The 18,322-nt window shown below is 48.6% G+C and overlaps 1 protein-coding gene across 1 annotated transcript in view; it reads right to left on the minus strand.

Annotated features, from left to right (window-relative positions):
• Positions 1–750: 750 nt before the first annotated feature.
• BMP6 (bone morphogenetic protein 6) overlaps positions 751–18,322 on the minus strand; it is a 158,362-nt gene continuing 140,790 nt past the window's right edge. Inside the window, exons 3-7 of the mRNA XM_023253693.2 lie at positions 17,267–17,415; positions 16,206–16,403; positions 3,740–3,816; positions 2,671–2,781; positions 751–2,344 (exon numbers count right to left, since the gene is read on the minus strand). Coding sequence (XP_023109461.2) covers positions 2,195–2,344; positions 2,671–2,781; positions 3,740–3,816; positions 16,206–16,403; positions 17,267–17,415 — 685 coding nt within the window. The 3' untranslated portion in view covers positions 751–2,194. The remainder of the gene's footprint in view (positions 2,345–2,670; positions 2,782–3,739; positions 3,817–16,205; positions 16,404–17,266; positions 17,416–18,322) is intronic.

Consider the following 18,322-nt stretch of genomic DNA (forward strand, 5'->3'; position numbering starts at 1 on the left):
GTGTGTGTGTGTGTGTGTGTGTGTGTATGCTTCTGTTTGTTACTCACAGGTGAAAGATTTATTAGGTTCTCATGCAGCCAAGAGTCCATGTGAACTTTAAGATTTGACGTCTCCCACAGAAAATGTGGCACGGAAAGTTTCACAAGACTTGTCCTGACTATTCTGTTAACTCATAGAAAGATTCTGGTTGTATTTGCCACCAGGGGGGCAAAAGGACTTAGGCGAGCTTTCCCAGCCCTGGGTCTCCTGACCAGGGTGGCCCTCCTGCTCAGCAACAGGGCCCGAGCTGGAGGCAGCCTCATATTCTTCTGAGTAGTCATTTTAGAGGCTAACTGTACTTTGCCTTGGAAGAGGTCTACTCTCTGCTGTATGAGGAGCGGAATTAAGTTGGCCTCCAGACCAAAGACTGAAGTAGGTGGGGCTGGCTGGGTCAGGGCTGACACAGGCCAAGTCACTGCCAATACCGGCGTTCTCGCAAGCCACGCCATCTTAGGTGTTAAGCATTCTTAACTGTCACACTCGAAAATAAGCACCCATCGGACTAGGCTCCCTTAAGATAATGTACCTGTATGTTCTTTGCCATCGAGTTACCTCTCATAATCCCTCCGTCTCCAACACTCTTTGCCCCACTTCCCATGCTCGGGGGGTGCGGGCAGTGGACACACAGTAACTGGTGGTGGGAATCTGATAAACAAGACCACTTCTGCTGTCTGCGGCAGAAGACAACAGAGCAGGATCTCGGCCAACCTCTGCCTTAAAGGAAATCTTTATTAATTATGTATGGTTCACAGATGTTCTTTTAAAACCCCAACTTTCTAGAGAAGCACAATCCTCATGAGTGGCTTCAGCTTTGCATCATGAGTCTTGTATTAAGAGAAAATCCAAGTGGTACAATTTGTTTACACTATGATACTTTCTAAATAAACTCTTTTAAAAAAAGAAAAAAAAGTCTGGTCTTTCCTTAAATGTTACAGCAAAACAGATATAAAATAGACAATAAATTATAGTTTCTATTTACAAAAAAGCTGTAAGTGCAAACAGTTTTAGATCATAAATGTATTATTTAATCAGTTTAGTATGAAATTGGCTTCCTAGTACATGATTGTGAAAAACACACTTTAAAAACATTCTACGATTTCATCGGCGTCTTACTTTCTACAAGAGAAAATGGGATTCGGGTTCATGAGGGCATGCCCATCCCATTCCTAGCGGCTGGGGGCTTCCTTCCTCATTTTGTTTCCTTTGTTGCTTCTAACCCCGCGACCCGGCATGCTGTCCAGTAAAAGGCAGACAGCCATTTTACTGAGATAGGTGAACTAGTAAAGCCGACATTCCCGAAGTTAATGTGCTTTTCCAAGAGCCGTTCCAGAAGAGAAGAGGCGCAGAATGGCTTTCACATGTTACACGGTTAAAGTGACGGCTATCAAAAATGCTTCTGGCCCCCTGTAGCCTCACCGCAATGCCCAACTCGGCCCACTTACGGTGTTAGCAGAGAAAATAGCAAATGTTGGGGTGGGGGTAGAGGACCGAGGTGTGGAAATGACATGGTTTGTTGGACCGAAATAAGTATATTTTCACACCAACAGAACTCCAGCACAAACGCTAACGGCAGTGACGGAGACAAAAGGCACTTCCACGCAGCCCTGGGGACGACCCAGGCTGTTGATTCTACATGAAACCAACTTTTCTGGGAATGAAATCTGTGAACAGAGGCATTTCCCCCCAGTTTCCATTATCTGTAGGTTTCCCTTCGACAAACACTACAGAACGGGTGGATACTTTAGCCGAGAATACTCCTTTTAAGATTATTTTCCCTATTTACTGTTAAACACTAATGCCACAAATAGCTTGATCTAAAGCTAAAACTAATTTCAGTGGACTCTTTTTCTTTTGTTGTGTGTGTGTGGGTGGGGGGGGGGGATACTTCAAAGTTATGTTTCTTTAGTTAACCAGACTTCATACTGCAGACATCCAAACTCCATTTCCTATAGACCAACAACTCACGTTATTTACTGTGTGAGCGAATTATTAACGAGGCCCTTTACAATCTTCCGTGGGCGGTAAGGCACCAACCAGCACTGAACGGCTTCGAAGCCTCGCCTCCCCCCTTCGCTGTGCTTCTGAATGTTTGTTTTTAAGGCAGACGTCATCTGGGAACCCAAGGCAGCATCTGTCCCCAGCAACTGGTTTTGAGTTAGTGGCATCCACAAGCTCTGACGACCATATTCCTGTATTTTTTTAAGATGACGTTGGAGTTGTCATCAAAGTAAAGAACCGAGATGGCATTCAGTTTGGTCGGTGCACAGCACGGTTTGGGGACATACTCAGGATTCATAAGGTGAACCTGTTCCAAAACAGAAGGGGAGAGGCACCGTTAGAAGCCATAACGGACCCTGGCTGACTCCTACCTATAAAGCGAAGTGGGGAGGGCGCCTGGGTGGCTCAGTGGGTTAAGTGTCCGACTTCGGCTCAGGTCATGATCTCACGGTTTGTGGGTGTAAGCCCTGCGTTGGACTCTGTGCTGACAGCTCAGAGCCTGGAGCCTGCTTCGGATTCTCTGTGTCCCTCTCTGTCCCTCCCCCCACTTGTGCTCTGTCTCTCTTAAAAAAAAAAAAAAAAAAAAAAAAAACATAAAAAAATTTAAAGTGAAAAGGGTCCCCAGGAGCTCACCAGCGTCTGCACGATCGCGTGGTTTGTGGCGTTCATGTGTGCATTGAGTGGGAAGGAGCATTCTCCATCACAGTAATTGGCAGCATAGCCCTTGGGTGCGATGATCCAGTCCTTAGTTGAAAGCAAAGGGACATGACATGTGATGAGCATACATTCCTTCTATCATCTGTGTTCTTAGTAATCCTGTGAGAAGGTATTCCTCACGTAGCACAGCTACGCAGACCAACACAGGGAGGCCAAGTTCACGTTCAAGTGGCAAAGCCAGGATGTGAACCCGGTCTGTCTGGCTCCAGAGCCCTCGCTCCTTCCACAGCCTGCAGGGCCTTAGCTGCTGCCCACCTGCCAGACCAGGAAGCACACAGGTGGCTGGCTGTCTGCACCTGCCCCCCCCCCCCCCGAGGGGCCTCGAGTATGCCCTTCCTCATAATGCCACCTGCGTACAGTAAATGGTATCTCCTATCCCTTGTCACCAAGGATTTGCTCATAAACTAGTGGTGGCTCTCAGCTGTGGGGCTCAGCCTTTGTGCGCCTCTAGATAGTTCAGGTGAGTCAGTTTGCAGCCATTGGAGAACTGTCAGGGCAGTTTCTCCAATGCTTTCTCAAAACACAAAATTGGTGGGGCTCCTGGCTGGCTCAGTCAGGAGAGTGTGCGACTCTTGATCTTGGGAGTTGTAAATTCGAGTCCCACATTAGGTGTAGAGCTTGAAAATAAAATCTTACACACCCACACACATACACACAATTTGTTTAAATGCCCAAATAAGCACACGCCTTGTGGACTTTGCAAAGAATGGGAGAAGAACACTGGGGACGGTAGTATGGATCCTGAGGGATACAGAACTTGGCAACCAGGCTCCCTGGGAAGGGGGGGCTCTTGGTGCACAAGCAGGCCTGGCCCTTCCTCTGCCTTACTCCAGAAGCCCAGGCATTTGGAAAGGCTCCCAGTACCTTCACACAAGGAATCGCCTCAGCCCTAAAGCTCAAAGTCTTTGATGGTAGCTGCTCCATTAAGATAGGAAAGGGCTGCTGTGATGGGACCTTTGTCCGCCTTGCTGTCCAGAAAACTCACCTGCCATCCCAGGTCTTGGAAGCTCACGTAAAGCTCATGTTTCCTGCAGGCTGTTTTCAACTCACTGCTGTTATAATCTGTCGGAGGAGATCAGAAGATGCACCCGTTAACCCACTCATTCTTTCATTTGAAAACATACACCGAGAGGGGTTGCTGCAGCCCAGGCCCAGTACGGGGCTCATGACAGACGTGAACCTGGCCCCTGCTAGACACAAAGGCAGTCACCAAACAGCTCCGTCACGTGCCCGGTTGCTTGGCTGTCTCGTTCATGCCATCTTGTTCACGACAGGGCGGGTGCTGGGCACACTGGCACACAATGTGTAATTATTGACTTGAATGGATTCTTTCAAGCGACAGATGATCGTTGTGAGCCCGTTATGTGCAAGGCCTATGGACAGAGTTTACAGATGCCCCCAGATCCCCCTTGGGCTCCTGACCTGGAAGGCACTGTATTCACAGTAAAAGCCACACCCAGGCAGGGTTTGCTATCATTCAAACAGACACAGTCCTAAAACTGTCCAGGAGCTGTGAGGACAGCTGGGTCAGGAAAGCATCCGGAAGGAAGGGTAATGGAGCGGGGCCTAACCAAGAGAGTGTCGTCAGAGTGAGAGAGTGACACACAGAGAGAGAGAGAGAGAGAGAGAGAGAGAGAGAGCCACTGCAGCAGGAATCACTCTGGCACTGGTCCCTTGACTCACTTCCAGCGCTGAGCCCTTTGCACCAAAGCACTGACTCCTAAGACAGGAAGCCCCGTGAGAATCTGCTGAAGTATCCTACCTGCCCTGTGCAATGCGGGAGCCACGAGCCTGGCCTAACCTAGAAGAAGGGGAGGGCCTGGATTTGTTTCGGTTGACTGGAACAGCTCTAATGTGACGTGCCCTCTGCTAGACTGACCGCGGGAAACAGGAAGAGAGGTTACACAAGGCTTGCATCCTCCAGGAACTTAGAGAATCTAAGGGGCAGTATGAGACATGTACACAAGTAACTCCAATACAGAACAGCATAGACGCTCCAGGCAAGTGCGGATGGCAAATCCCACTGGGGGTTTGGAGAAGGGTCAGTTATCAGGAGGAATAAAATGGGACATGAACGGCCTGGCACACCAATCAGAAAGATTGGGACTTTCTACCAGAGGCATTAAGTAGGCCTGTGAAGGGTTTTGAGCCAGGGAGCGCCATGTTCAGAGCTATGATTCTACAGGATCAATCTGGTAGCAGTGTTCCAGAGAGATGAAAGGCAGGACTCCGGAGAAAGGTTCCTAATCTAAAATGGATTTTGATGGATGCAAGAGCCTGAGGTCACTCACATGCCTGTTTTAATCACATGAGCCAGTAAATTGCCTAATTGTTTAAAGCCTATTTGAACTGGGTTCCCTGTTAACTTGTGCTTCTGGACAGCTTGGCCCAAAGTAAGACAGGACACATGAGTTTGTAAGGGGAAGAGACAAATGGTACTGACTCCACTCAGTCACCTACACTGGGAGGAGAGAGAGGCTACCTTTTTGAGGTGATCTGCTAAATTCTAAATTTTTTCATGCTCCCTACCTGCCTTTTTCACCTTGCAGAACAACTCTTGCTGTAATTTCAAGTACTTGGGAGAACTGAACACAAGGCCATGCTGAAGGGAAGTCTTCACAGAGAAGGGCACTGAGGACTCTTGCTTAAACACACACACACACAAACCACCATTACCAGGCAAGACCAAACCTCCTGCTGAAAACAATCCCTCAAGAAAAAAATCAAGCACACAAAGGAATAAATTATCCCTAAAGTTAGAATATAAGAGAATACACAGAGACCACAATAAGAGTAGTCTCTGAGTGAGATTACAAAGAAGAATACCTAAAATAATGGAAGAAATAAAGTAAGAAATAGATATGCTACAGCAAAAACGTTATGGAGAAAGAACATGAAAAAATGATAGGTGGCTGTGAAAGAGAACAAACTAGAACTTTATAAAACCAGAACCATTGAAGATAAAAATGAAATGGATGGTTTAAACATCAGATTAGACACAACCGAAGACAGGATTAAAGAACTGAGCAATAAATTTGAAGAACTTTCCCAAAATATAGCCCAGAGTGAAATGGCTCAAAAATAGGACTCTCTTCCTATAAAGAGATAATGGAAGACAGAATGTAAATTCCAGTGTATTTCTAGTAGGAATTTCTGAAGAGAATAATGGGGGAATAACATTTGAAGATATAAAGTGTCGGGGTGGGGGGAGGATTTTCTAGAAGTGAAGAAAACCAAACATCTTTATATTGGAAAGGCACAATGAATCCTAAGCATAGTAAATAAATTCCTGTCTGGCCACATGTGGTGAAACTGTAGTATATTAGATACAGAGGAATGGTTAAAAGCAACCCAAAGATAAAAAGAAAATAATCCACAAAGGAACATAAGGTAGATGGACAGCAAACTTTTTTTTAAATGTTTTTTTGAGAGAGAGAGAGAGTGCATGAGAGAGCAGGCATAAGCAGGGGAGGAGCAGAGAGAGAGAGAGGGAGAGAGAGAAAGAATCCCACGCAGGCTCCACACTCAGCGTAGAGCCTGATGTGGGCCTCGATCTTACAACCATGAGATCATGACCTGAGCTGAAATCAAGAGTTGGATGCTTAACCAACTGAGCCACCCAGGTGCCCCATGGACAGCAAACTTCCTAGCAACAAAAATATACAACATAAAAGGTTTAATACCATAAGAATGATGCTGTCAACCCCGAATTCCATACCCAGCTATGGTGGATACTTCTTGTTTGGGCCACCCAGCTCCCAGGTTCACCTCTCATTTGGAATGAGATGGGAATTCATAGGTGAAAATCAAGGCCCGATCCCCCACAAGATAGCTCCTGCCTTTCTTCCCTGGCAACTGAGTACAGGCTCATGTCTTCATTAATGCCAGGCAGATGCCCCGACCCGTGAGAAGGGGACTCCAAGGGAAAGCCAAGAATGGGCAGCTTGGCAGCCATGTGTTCAGGGTAATGGCATTCCAAACCACACTCTCCTTGTGACTAGGTCTCAGCTTCCTCACTGGATTCCCTGTGTTTGGTTGTAGGTTGGAGGAGTTCCTGATACTCTTACATTAGTTTGCACTTTGATTAGAATCTGCTTCTCTTCCACGTAGCCAAGAAGGGCCTTGACTAGCTAAATTATTATTCCACGGTTAAGGGATAGGGAGTGCAGGGTGCAAGGGAAGTGACGGTCACTATCTCATATAGGTTGCTGAGACTGTCTTTCCATTCACATGTCTTCTAAGCAGAGACCTGCAGGCATATTGGGAGTAAGGCAGGAAGCTATTTGGGGTAAGAATAACCTGCACGGTGAGAATGACAAATGCAAAGTCCCCGAGGAAGCAGCCTGGCCAGCCTATCGTAGAACAGCCTGGTGAGGGCTACTGTCTGTTTAGTAAAAACCCATATCCTCCATCTACCCCCTGGGCACACAGCTATTGGACATTTCCCACTGCGGTTAGGTGTGGCCATGTGCCTAAGCTCTGCCCACGCACTTGGGGAGAAGGGGGTGTGTGTGGCTCCCAGGCCTGGGCCTTCTGGGTGCACATTCCTTCCTTTCCTGCCAGTTTTGAGCAGGGTTCAACCTTTTGAAGACTCCAAGGCTCTGGTTCTTTGTGCTCCTGAAGGTTTCTTGGGTTAGATGCTAAGTTATATGATCTTCCTACTTATAGTCTCAGTCTGGAATTTTCCCCACCCAACATCAGTTGGCCTGTGTCCCCACAAAGTAAACTTCCCCCCAAATGCCTTCTCTGTGCTGGGGACCATGATCTCTCCAAAGTCAAGCTTGGAACCGTTCGCCATGTGGAAGGCAGAGATTTCTGGGATACTTTTCCTTCCGAGGTTGATGAACATGGACAGTATAATATAATAAAGAATATACATCCTGGCAGAGCTATAAAAACCATGAAATCTCCTAATAGTTCCAACTCGTGGGTCCCTAGATAGGCTCGGGATGAGGGCCGGCTGCCAGAAAGACCAACCATGATGTCATAGAGCAGGACTCTGCTTCTCTACCTTCACCAGTAGGTCTGTCTGTGAGCCTCCTGCAAATTTGACTCTCTCAAAGCTCAACAAAGAGAACTTTCTCCGTAAGAACAGCTATTTCTTTTAGAGCCAGACACTGGCATTTTTGTTGTTAAGATTGGGGATGGAGAGAGGAAAGGGAGGAATTCAACTCTCCTGTTTTTCCTCCTACAGACACTTTCAAGCCACACTTAAGTTTCCTTATAACTCCATGTTAAGTGCTGGCTGAGAGTGTATAAATATTTGTGAAGGTCAATGCTCCTCAAAATACTTGTGTCTGCCACTCAGGGGTCGGTGCCCTGGGTTCTGCAGTGGAATTACACCACCACGCACCATTTTGTTTGTTTGTTTGTTTGTTTGTTTGTTTTTAAGGACTGAGAGATTGCAGAAAAACATTCTCCTGCCCTGGCCCCTTGATATTTGTTTAGATGAATGGTCTGGGCAGGCCCAGTGAAAGTTCATGCAGTAAATTCTCAGTGGGAGAAAGGAAGGCAACATGACTTTGTCCAGATGGGCTCGCCAATCAAGGGGAAGGCAGAAACAAGAAGCCATATTGCTGGACAGAGGTAACAGACAGACAAACAAACCAGAGCAACAGACCCGAGGCTGACACAAACCTCCCCAAGGGCAACAGTCCTCTGTCTGATGCATCGTGAGACTCATCAGGGAATTCAAGCCCTCTCTCAGACCCTCAAGCCAGGATCACTGGAAATGGGTCCCCTGCCACCAGGGCTATCTGGGCATTCTGGCATGCAGATGTGGCAAAGGCTGGTCTGGGAGGTGAGACACATCTTCAAGGAATCTAGGTTTCTCAAAGTTGAACACATAATGTGAAATCTGTCTTCCATTCATCCCAGGGGATTCTTTGGCCTAGAGCAGAGGGCAGGGCAAGTGCCCAGCAGCCCAGCTAGGATTCTGGCCCAGCCAGACCAGGCCCAAGGGGGTTGTCCTGAGTACCGTGGATAAGCAGGGCCCAGCCATAGATGGGTTGGGGCAAATAACTGTCACCAGGTGACAAAATCTACCAATCATAAAAGCCCCCAGGATTAATTTCTTTCATAACCAGAAAAATGTAGCTCCCTGGTCTACTTTTAAATAGGAGAGAAACATTTTCCCTCACCACACATTTCCTTCCTTCCGAGAGAGAGTGCGAGTAGGGGAGGGGCAGAGAGAGAGGGAGGCAGAGAGTCCAAGGAGGCTCTATACCGTTAGCACAGAGCCTGACACGGGACTTGAACTCACAAACCGTGAGATCGTGCCTGAGCTGACATCAAGAGTTCAGATGCTTAACCAACCGAGCCACCCAGGTGCCCCAGCCCTCACCGTACATTTTCAAGCTTTAAAAGCTTCAGATGCCCCACACTGGGAGAAGGGGGGAACCTTTAAAGACCTAAGACAGCCCTGCCCGTTTGCCCCCCGCAAATGAAGATCCTTGGGCAAAATCTTCCAGGCTCTGTTGTGGGAAAGGCACCGTCCTGGTCGGAAATGAGGACGAGCAGAGCGGGGTTGGGGCAAAGGCCAGGCTCCCACACACAATGCGTTCTCCATAAGCCTCCGTTCTTCCCATACTTTGCCGAGCGACACCTGCATCTCTTCCAGGCCTTCTGGGCCATTAAACCAGTGGCACAGAAAGTGTCACGTCCATGCCCAGTGGCCAGGGCCACCCGTTTTGCACTGTGGCTGCTTTGGAGTAGTCAATCTCCCAAGCCTCAGGTGTGTGTGTTATTCGTCGATCTGGGTAGTGCAGGAGCCAGGTGCACCGCGGAGGCTTCGGGGGGAGGGGCGGAGGGCAGCACAGAACGAGCTCTATGGAGGTATGTTCCCTGGAGTCCAGGCTGATGGGCAGGAGGGTAGGGTGACACGCGTCTCGTCCCGGCGCTTCAGACACCACCTCATTCCCACATCCGAGAGTCCTGCTGGGAGCGGGTGGGGGTGGCTGTTTCCGTCTGGATGGGCCACTGGAAGCCGACGCGGTGGGTCCCACCACACGCAGCTCTTCGCTGACCCACTCACTTGTCCTCGGCCCCAGCTTCACCTTCCAGTGCCTCTCTCACCTGGACAGCTACGGCCGGACTGCCACGGCCTCTTCGGTTCTGGCTGGCCGCTCTGTCTTCTCGGCTTCTGGCCCGCGGCCCCGATACTCAGTTTCATCGGCGACAGCCTCTACTCCCCGACCTTACGTTCCATTCTTCCCTGTGATGCCTGAGGGGCGGCTCACCTACAGACAAGAACTAGTGGGACTAACGGGGGCCTGGGTGAGACCCTGTGACAGTGGGGGCCACCACTGCCTCACAGGACACTGCAGGGAGACAGTTCTCTTGCTCAGCACAGTGAGGACAGGGTGCTTCTGACCCACTGTAAGCAGCCAGCTGGCCTGGCACCTCCTCAAGGCATCCGTGTCCCTAGGCAGTGGCCATGTGTACCACATGTTTGTTCTGTCCTGAACACAACGGTCACATCCCATACACCCTAAGGAGGACATCCAGCATTCCTTGCTGCCCCCCGCCACCCGTCCCCCAAAAGCCATGAAGACAGTAAAGCACAAAGGAGCTGTAGGAGGGGAGAGCTTGGGCCCCACCACTGGCTTATTTCTGAAGCTGATCGGCTACATGGAGTGAAATGCAGGCTTCCCAGGCACCAAAGATCAGGGGATTCTCAGGGGAATGAGTCCTGGATGAGAAGGGAAGGGCCCAGCAATGATCCTGACTTCCACGGCAGGCAGTGAGTGGGAAGGGTGGGGACCATCGTGCCAAAGTGGGAGCCATGCAGCCAGCCGGGTCCCAGGTGTCCAGGCAGCCTGTCTGCCATCCTTTCCAGTGCCAGGAGAAGAGGACAGGAGAGAAACAAAAGGGAAGACATGGAGAGAGGAGACAGGCAGACCAGGGTCAAGGTCAAGGCAACCACACGTAACCAGGTGAGTGGGAAGGAGGGAAGCAGGCAGGTGGCTGCCACCCCGGCCAGGGCTTCTGCACAGGGCTGCTCAGCAGTGCTGGGCTCACCCCACAGCTGTTGTCCCTGCTCAGCAGGCTACACACCTGGCAGGGGCTGGGGACCAGGTGGCACGCCCCACACTGGGTTCCCCGTTCTTCTGAGCCCAAAGAGTCTTCCCAGAGGAAACCCGTGTTTTAAGTTATTTTTAATGTTTTATTTTTGAGAGAGACAGAAAGAGAGAGCGAGCGAGCATGAGTTGGGTGGGGCAGAGAGAGAGAGGGAGACAGAATCGGAAGCAGGCTCCAGGTTCTGAGCTGTCAGCGAAGAGCCCAACATGGGGCTCAAACCCACAAACTGCAAGGTCATGACCTGAGCTGAAGTCGGATGCTTAACTGACTGAGCCACCCAGGTGTCTCAAAACTGGTTTTTCAGAGAAACAATTGACTACTCTTATCTCCCTCCTCTCCTAGAATGACAAGGGCAAGTATAACATTAGCAGCTGCTGAAATGGCACGTTGGTCTTCACTGATCTGGCTGCACCTTCCAGATCGCCCAGCCTTATCAGCCTGTCTTAATCCAAGAGTCTCTGGCTCTCCCTCCCTACCCCGCCCCTCCAATGGAATCAACCTGGCCATTAAGAACGTGCTGGAGGAAGCCCAGCTCCTTGTGGAACCACACTGAGATCTTGATCTCAGGTCTCAGTAACGTCACAGAATGTTGGGGGGCAGGGAGCTTGATCTTCAGAATCTAGACTTGGTTTACAACCTGGATGGTTAGATTGAGAGTCAACAGGGAGGTCCCATTCTTCTGGGGTGCTGGAATCTCAGCCTCTCCTGCTTCATTTAATTGGGGTGGACTTTCAGCCTTTATCTCGATTATCAAAGAACGTGGAGATTAACTATCTTGAAAACAGACACAGGCTTCTCTTCAACACTGAGCATGAACACTAAGACTCCCTGTGCTTTCAGCACCTCTGCTCTCCATGTTCCCTCCTAGACGGAGTCTCCTGGCCCCCAGGACCTGCCCGTGGGCTTAGCAGGTCTTGGTGGATCATTCAGGTTTTTGCAGCTCCTGTTTATGCTTCTTTATTATTTCCCTTCAGCACTGCTGGCCGCTACTACATTCCCATGGGGTAAACCTAAGGATGGGGTAAAGGGGAGCCTATCACTCCTTGATAACTTTTACCCAAAGGGACTTCATGGTAAAGGAGAGTCAAGTATTATAAATATGGAGTTTGAAATGACTCTGTTGAATCACTAACACCATGCCTGTCGGCCACAGCTGTGAAGAATTAAGACTTGATTTCATTTTAGAAAGTCCTGAACAGGCCTGTACTTCTTGACCAAGACATCTGGAAGCCAAGCCGCAGGCCCTAAAATTTTAAGTTGAGATCAAAATGACAAATTACAATTCCCGATTCCTTTGAAGAACCATAAACAGCTAACTCAAAGCCCTGACCCACGTCCATTCTTCTCAAGCTTTGGATGGCCACAGAGGGTCAGCCCACTCAGCTGTGGCATGCCAACCCCCAGAAGCACATGAGGAGCTAGTGGGGACACCTGCCAGGAACTAAAAGGCCAAATAAACATTGATCTGTAAGAATGAGGCCCTCGGCCTGCAGACCGGAGTTCCCAGAGATCTACAGCAAGATTTCACAGTCATAATAAAGTACCCAAACCACTGTTTTGCAAGCGACACAGTCCGGTTACCTTGCTTTTATGCTGGATGCACACTGAATGGCCCCAATCAGGAAGTTCATGAGATACAAGATATGAACTATCAATGAGGTCAATGGCATATCTATAATGTACCAGAGCCACATTTCCCCCCAAGGATCCTTAAAGGCACATGTCTGGGTGGGTTGGAAAGAGACAGAAGAAGAAAGGACTCAGAAATGCTAACTGGTAGCATCTGAAGCAATGAAGGACTCATTCCAAAAGACAGACAGGGTCTTGAGGAGTCGTTGATTCACAGATGGTTGGCAGAGGTGCGTGGCAGCGACAAAAACATGAGGATTAAAGAGGCTTAAAGGTCATCTAATTTTACATAAATTGTTAAAAGTGGCAGAAGAGTTCCCACACTATCATCTGCCACAGCAAAGCACAATTCTAAGTCACAGCGTTGGCAGCTAGTGGGTTGGCGGTGCAAAACACCTCAGACTCACCAACAACTTCTCCCTCCTCAGTGATGTCTTGGAAACATCCTGGGAAAATTAGCTAGGTTGGTATCTAGAATCACCACATGGATCCATCCCTCAAGGCCATTTGTTCATGGCACCAGTAGTGAATTGGCCAGGTGTTGTCACAGTCCTCCAGTAGGTGAAATAATGAACCCCAAGAAAAAGCTACTATAAGAGAGGGTGAGGGGCAGCAGGTAGAAAGACCAGCACACGAGAGAAGGAACTGGAGGGTAGGGTGTCACAGAGCAGTAGGCTGGGAGAAATGGAGGCTGAAAATTGCCAGATTCACTGGAATTGCCAGTAGGCGGCACAGCGTGGCTCGGACCAGCACTAGTAAAACATGTGTAAAAGTGATAAACAATGCTGTCCAGATGATGTCCAAGCCCACTGGAGAGGTGCGACACAGCCAACATCCATCATTCATTTGGAGCAGACAGCTGCAAAGAAGCAAGGGCAAGTGAAAACCATCCGGGAGCCTTCGATCCAAACCCACGCTTCGGTGCGTGTGTTTGCAAAGTCTGGCTTGAAGGCCAAGTACAGATGTCAGAGCAGATTCTGGTGGGCGGTGGGGAGGAGGTGGATGGGGCTCTTGGCCTTTCCCTTGTTGTGGACTCGTCCTACCGGCCCAGGCATCTGCAGCTCTGTTCCAAAAATAGCCACAGATTTCCCTGCCATGTTTCACCCTGATGACAGGCAATTTGATGGATTATGTTAACTTCTTTGCCCAGATGCAGGATGGTCTCTGATGGGCTTCCGGTGGTGGTTGTTTCTGTGGAGAAATATTAATTCCTTGGGAGCACTCTATTGAAGAAGGGGGGCAGCAGAGGCAAAGTAATCTCTCCCTTCAAACTTCCATAAGATTTACAAATGGAAAGTCCTGCCTGGAGTCATACCAGAGACCACAACTTTTTGTCTCAGTGGAAGCTACCTGGTTCAGGAAGGTCCAGCAAGACATGAAGGTTTAGTCCCATGGTGGCCTAGAAAAAAGGACAGTCCAACTGGATGGCCCATTTCTCTGGGTAGCAGACCATCTTTGTGGAATTCCCTTCTCCAGGAGTGACCTCTTCCGTTATGTTTCTGCTCCCATTAATAGCAGGGATAAATGAAGAAAATGTTAAATATATAAAGCAGCACTTGAATGGGCCTAACCTGAGCAATTTCTCGAACCAGCTTGAGAGGGCCTTTGAAGACAGTAAGAGGGAAGGAGAGTCCTTCTTAGTCACACTCTCTTGGGGGTTGTCCTTGGAACAGGTGAGGCCAGAGGCACTTGCTGTGAACTCTCTCATCCTACTACCACTGAAAAGAGTGAAGCGTGTTTGCAAGTGCTGGGTTGGGAGGTGGGGGGAGGGAAGACCAAGACAAAGCAGATATACTTGCCTGTTATTCCACATTCGATCAACTTTAATACTCGTATTTAATTGCAACTTATCAAATTGAAAAAAAATGTTGAAAGGGACATGGAAAAGAATAATTGGGTGACATTATGGAAACCCAAATCAGAGACCTGTCTTCCCAATGAAAAACTCTGGCATGTGTACTTGGGGGAGGGGGTGTTGAATAAATCAAGTGAAATTTCAATTTTAAAAAGCAATCAGCATTCCCAGCGCTGCCTTCGTGTCTGGGGTCCCAGTACCAAAGTGGAGTTCATTCATTAATTGAAGCCTAAAACACTGAGATGATTAACTCTCTTTAGCAGGCTTCCTCTGAAGCGAAAAAAGAAAAGCAATCATTTCTTCTTTGTGTTTTTTAAAAACCCAACCCTCACTGTTTTTAGTGATAAACACAGGAACACCCATGCTGGGCAGTGCTTCCAAGAAACACCAGGAGGACAAGCAGGAAAATGTCACGTCACCCTGGGTGGTAGGTCCTCAAAGCCCCACAGCTAAGTTTCTGGGGAGAAAAATGGCTTATTAAGTCAGACTCTAAAATGAAGACCATTCCTCCCAAAGAAAAGATGAGTACTCTGGGAAGTTGCATGAACTCTTTGTGGCCACTGATGAGGACACTTTTAAACAGTCACCTGGAGGAAGTAATGCATCTTCCAGATCTTTTTTACATCCTTCACAATGATCCTAACATATGCTCTCAGAACATGGAGGTAACTAATCTTTGAGTATTATGGACCAAATCAAACACTTCTCATTTAATCCCAGCAAATCTACCAAGTGTTAAGCATCCCCACTTAATGGATGAGTAAACTGAATCTGGAATGGATTAGGTTTGCCCAAAGTCAGTCACAGGGTAGTAATAAGGGAAGCAACATCTCCGGCTTCAAATCCTACCGCAAAAGTTCAACTGCATGCTTGAATCCTGGGCTGGCTCAACAGCTTGAGGAAACCCAGAACTTACAAGCCTTGGCTTTAGCGTAAGATGGATCTCTGCTGGAATTCAACACTTACTAGCTATGTGAACTTCAAAACATTGAAGAGTGGACTTCCATACCACTTCCCAAAAAAAGGCACAGCACGGTGGGGTGGGCATCTCTGAAGGACCACTGAATTGACAAGTAGTGGTGTCAATTGACTCTCAATTGACTCTCACCCTTTGCACCTGCCCGTTCGGGGCAGGATGGAGCTGACCCCATTCTCTAGCTCCAGGGTCAAGCACATGACCTCAGCCTGGCTATCTCCTAAGCTACTGTGAGAGAGACATTCTCTCCTGAAGCAGAGGTAACCAAGGGTGATAAAATCCTGGAGCTGTTGGTTGCCTTCTTTACCACCATGTTAGAGATAGTCTTTCTAAGAATGCCACCAACAAGGGAAAAATTGAAAAGGAGAAAGTAAGACTCCTAACACCATGTGAGCCCATGATCCAGCCATGCCTAAAGCCAGCACCCTCGATTTCCCAGTTCAATGAACCAACGAAACCCATCAGAGAAGGCTGTTTGAGCTGACTTTCCATCACTTTCAGCCAAGAGCACCAACAAATGCAAGTCCATTTTCTGCAACTATACAAAGTTTGCTTGTGCACCACAACCTCCCAGGTGTCATGCAACTAGAAGAAAACCTAGGTGTCCTCAGGATTTTTACGTGAATGAAAGAAGAGTTGGAAGAAAAAAAACCCAGAAGGATGCTTTTCCAGAAAAAGAGACTCTCAGGAGGTCTTCAGCCTGCAGACTCAGTACCTGGATAACAAATGGTCCCTTCTGACGGCCCTAGGAACCCATGCAGATAATTGGTGGCTGTGATGAGGCACCTCTGGGTTTCTGTATTTGCCATGCAGAAGCCATGCGACGGCTAAAACCATCGACATGTCCTTGTTCTCGCTGAGGCCCAAGAGCCAACTAGGCTTCCTGAAAAACCAGGCTCCACCCAAACCTACCTGAAGCGCTGGAGACCCGCGACACGTCCTGCGACTGGGTGGAGCGATTGCGGCTCTGCTGTCGGCGCCGCCCAGGGGCTGACCTCGTGGTGCGCACATGGACCTCACTCACTTTGAAGAAGGCCACCATGAAGGGCTGCTTGTCATAAGGGCCGTCTCTGCCCACCAGGCCTGCGGCTCGGGGGTTGATGTTGAGTCCTTGAAGGCAAAGCACAGCGCACCTGTCTTTACCCATGGAAACTTGTTCCTGCAGCTGTAGACCTGAGCTTTCCTGGCCACCCAGGTGCCAGCCACAAAGAAGGAGCAGGAGGGAAGAGCACTGTGCACTCTCAGAGCCCTGATGACTCCCCTCAGATGGGCAGAATCAAGACACTCCTTCCAAAGTTCCATGAATTAGAGCCAGGGGTGGTGTGAACTCCCAAGGCTTGCCCATCCCGGATAGACTTCCCCCTACATGATCATTCTCTCTTTCTGATGATATAGGTCATAGAGTCTCTAACCAGTGAGGTGACTTCACAGGCAAAGTGTGCCCAGTCTGGGACCTGACAGTATAGATCTGATCAGATCTGATCATATAGATCATATAGTCGCCAACCAGTGAGGTGACTTCACAGGCAGAGTGTGCCCAGTCTGGGACCTGATGATACAGATCTGATCAGATCTGATCATATAGATCATAGAGTCACCAACCAGTGAGGCAACTTCACAGGCAGAGTGTGCCCAGTCTGGGACCTGCATGAGGACCCTGAGCTGCTGGGCTTTGGTGCTGCAGGAGAAGAGGGTGCTGGAGGGGTTCTTGTGCAAACCCACCCAACTGTCAGGAGGTAGACTAGGCTCCCCCCCTGCCTCTACGAGCTGTCTTCCCAATGTGGCCCCTGGAACTCAGACCACCTACTTGTATCTGGAGACCTCAGGGACAGGTTTTGCTTTTCAATAACCGTTCTGAGGGAATAGTCAGTGAGGTCATCTTGGAGCCGTGGTCTTGACTGTAAACCATGGTTCTACCATAACTGTTGCAAAGGAGATGAATGAAAAGTGTTTGCCGATTTGAGCAAACTTACCATCCCGAGTCACCACGCTCAGCTGAAGCCCCATGTTGTGCTGTGGGGTCACGACCCACAGGTTGCTAGTGGCTGTGATGTCAAATTCCAGCCAGCCTTCTTCTGAGGCCCACACCACGCGGGTGTCCAACAAAAATAGGTCAGAGTCTCTGAAAGAGAGAAAAGACAGCGTGGTGAGTACCACGCCACCTTCTTGGCCCATCCTCTCTGTCCTGCCTTGGCATTAAAGTGAAAATGCCAGCATCGGATCAGGTTCACCTAGGAGACACTGCATACAGTGCCTACCACGGTTCTGGCTCACACACACAATACAATCTGGAGACGGCTATCTGCTAGGGCACTTCAGAGCAAGGAGTTTTCTCCCAAATATAGGTGGACCCCTCAACTTCATCAAAGGCCTTGCTAGGGCTGTTCATGCCAAGTCTTTCTCTGAAATAAGGGAGGGAGGGAGGGGGGGAGGAGGAAGGGAAGGAAAGGAAGAGAGGGAGGGAGGGAGGGAAAGGAAGTCCTATTGTTGCTTCCTTTATGGCAAATGAACTCTAAAAAGAGAGAAAGGGGGGCATGAAAAAAAGAATTAGGAAAATATTAAAATCAAGATTCATGTGAGCAAAAAACGAAAAAAGTTGTGCTTTGTTCATTTTTTTTTTTTTTTGTAAAATTAGGGCATGATAATCTTCACATGTTAGTTCCCGTGAAATAATGAGAAACAAGAAGCCACATCGTATCTATGAGTAATCTTTAGTCCCTTGCTTTTAATTAAGGCCTGTGAGTGGTCCTTGCTGAGTGTGGGGTCCTTCCTCGTGTGGACAGTATAGCCACGGGTGTATGTTGAGTGATTTTAAAGTTCATCCCAGCACAGCTGTGAGCCATGGCTGGGGTTCTTGTAGGCAAACTCAGAATCCATACCCAGGGAGTAGTTTTTTATACGTATCTCTGTCTATCTATACATATGGACATAATTTTTGCTTACAGTTTTCAACTAACATAACCCTAGGAATTGTGGGAAGGTGGAATAAGGGTTTCTTCCTGCTCCTGCACACGTCGTGATAGAGCAGT

Source organism: Felis catus, chromosome B2 (genome assembly GCF_018350175.1).
Source record: "Felis catus isolate Fca126 chromosome B2, F.catus_Fca126_mat1.0, whole genome shotgun sequence".
In the NCBI taxonomy this organism is placed as follows: Eukaryota; Metazoa; Chordata; class Mammalia; order Carnivora; family Felidae; genus Felis; species Felis catus.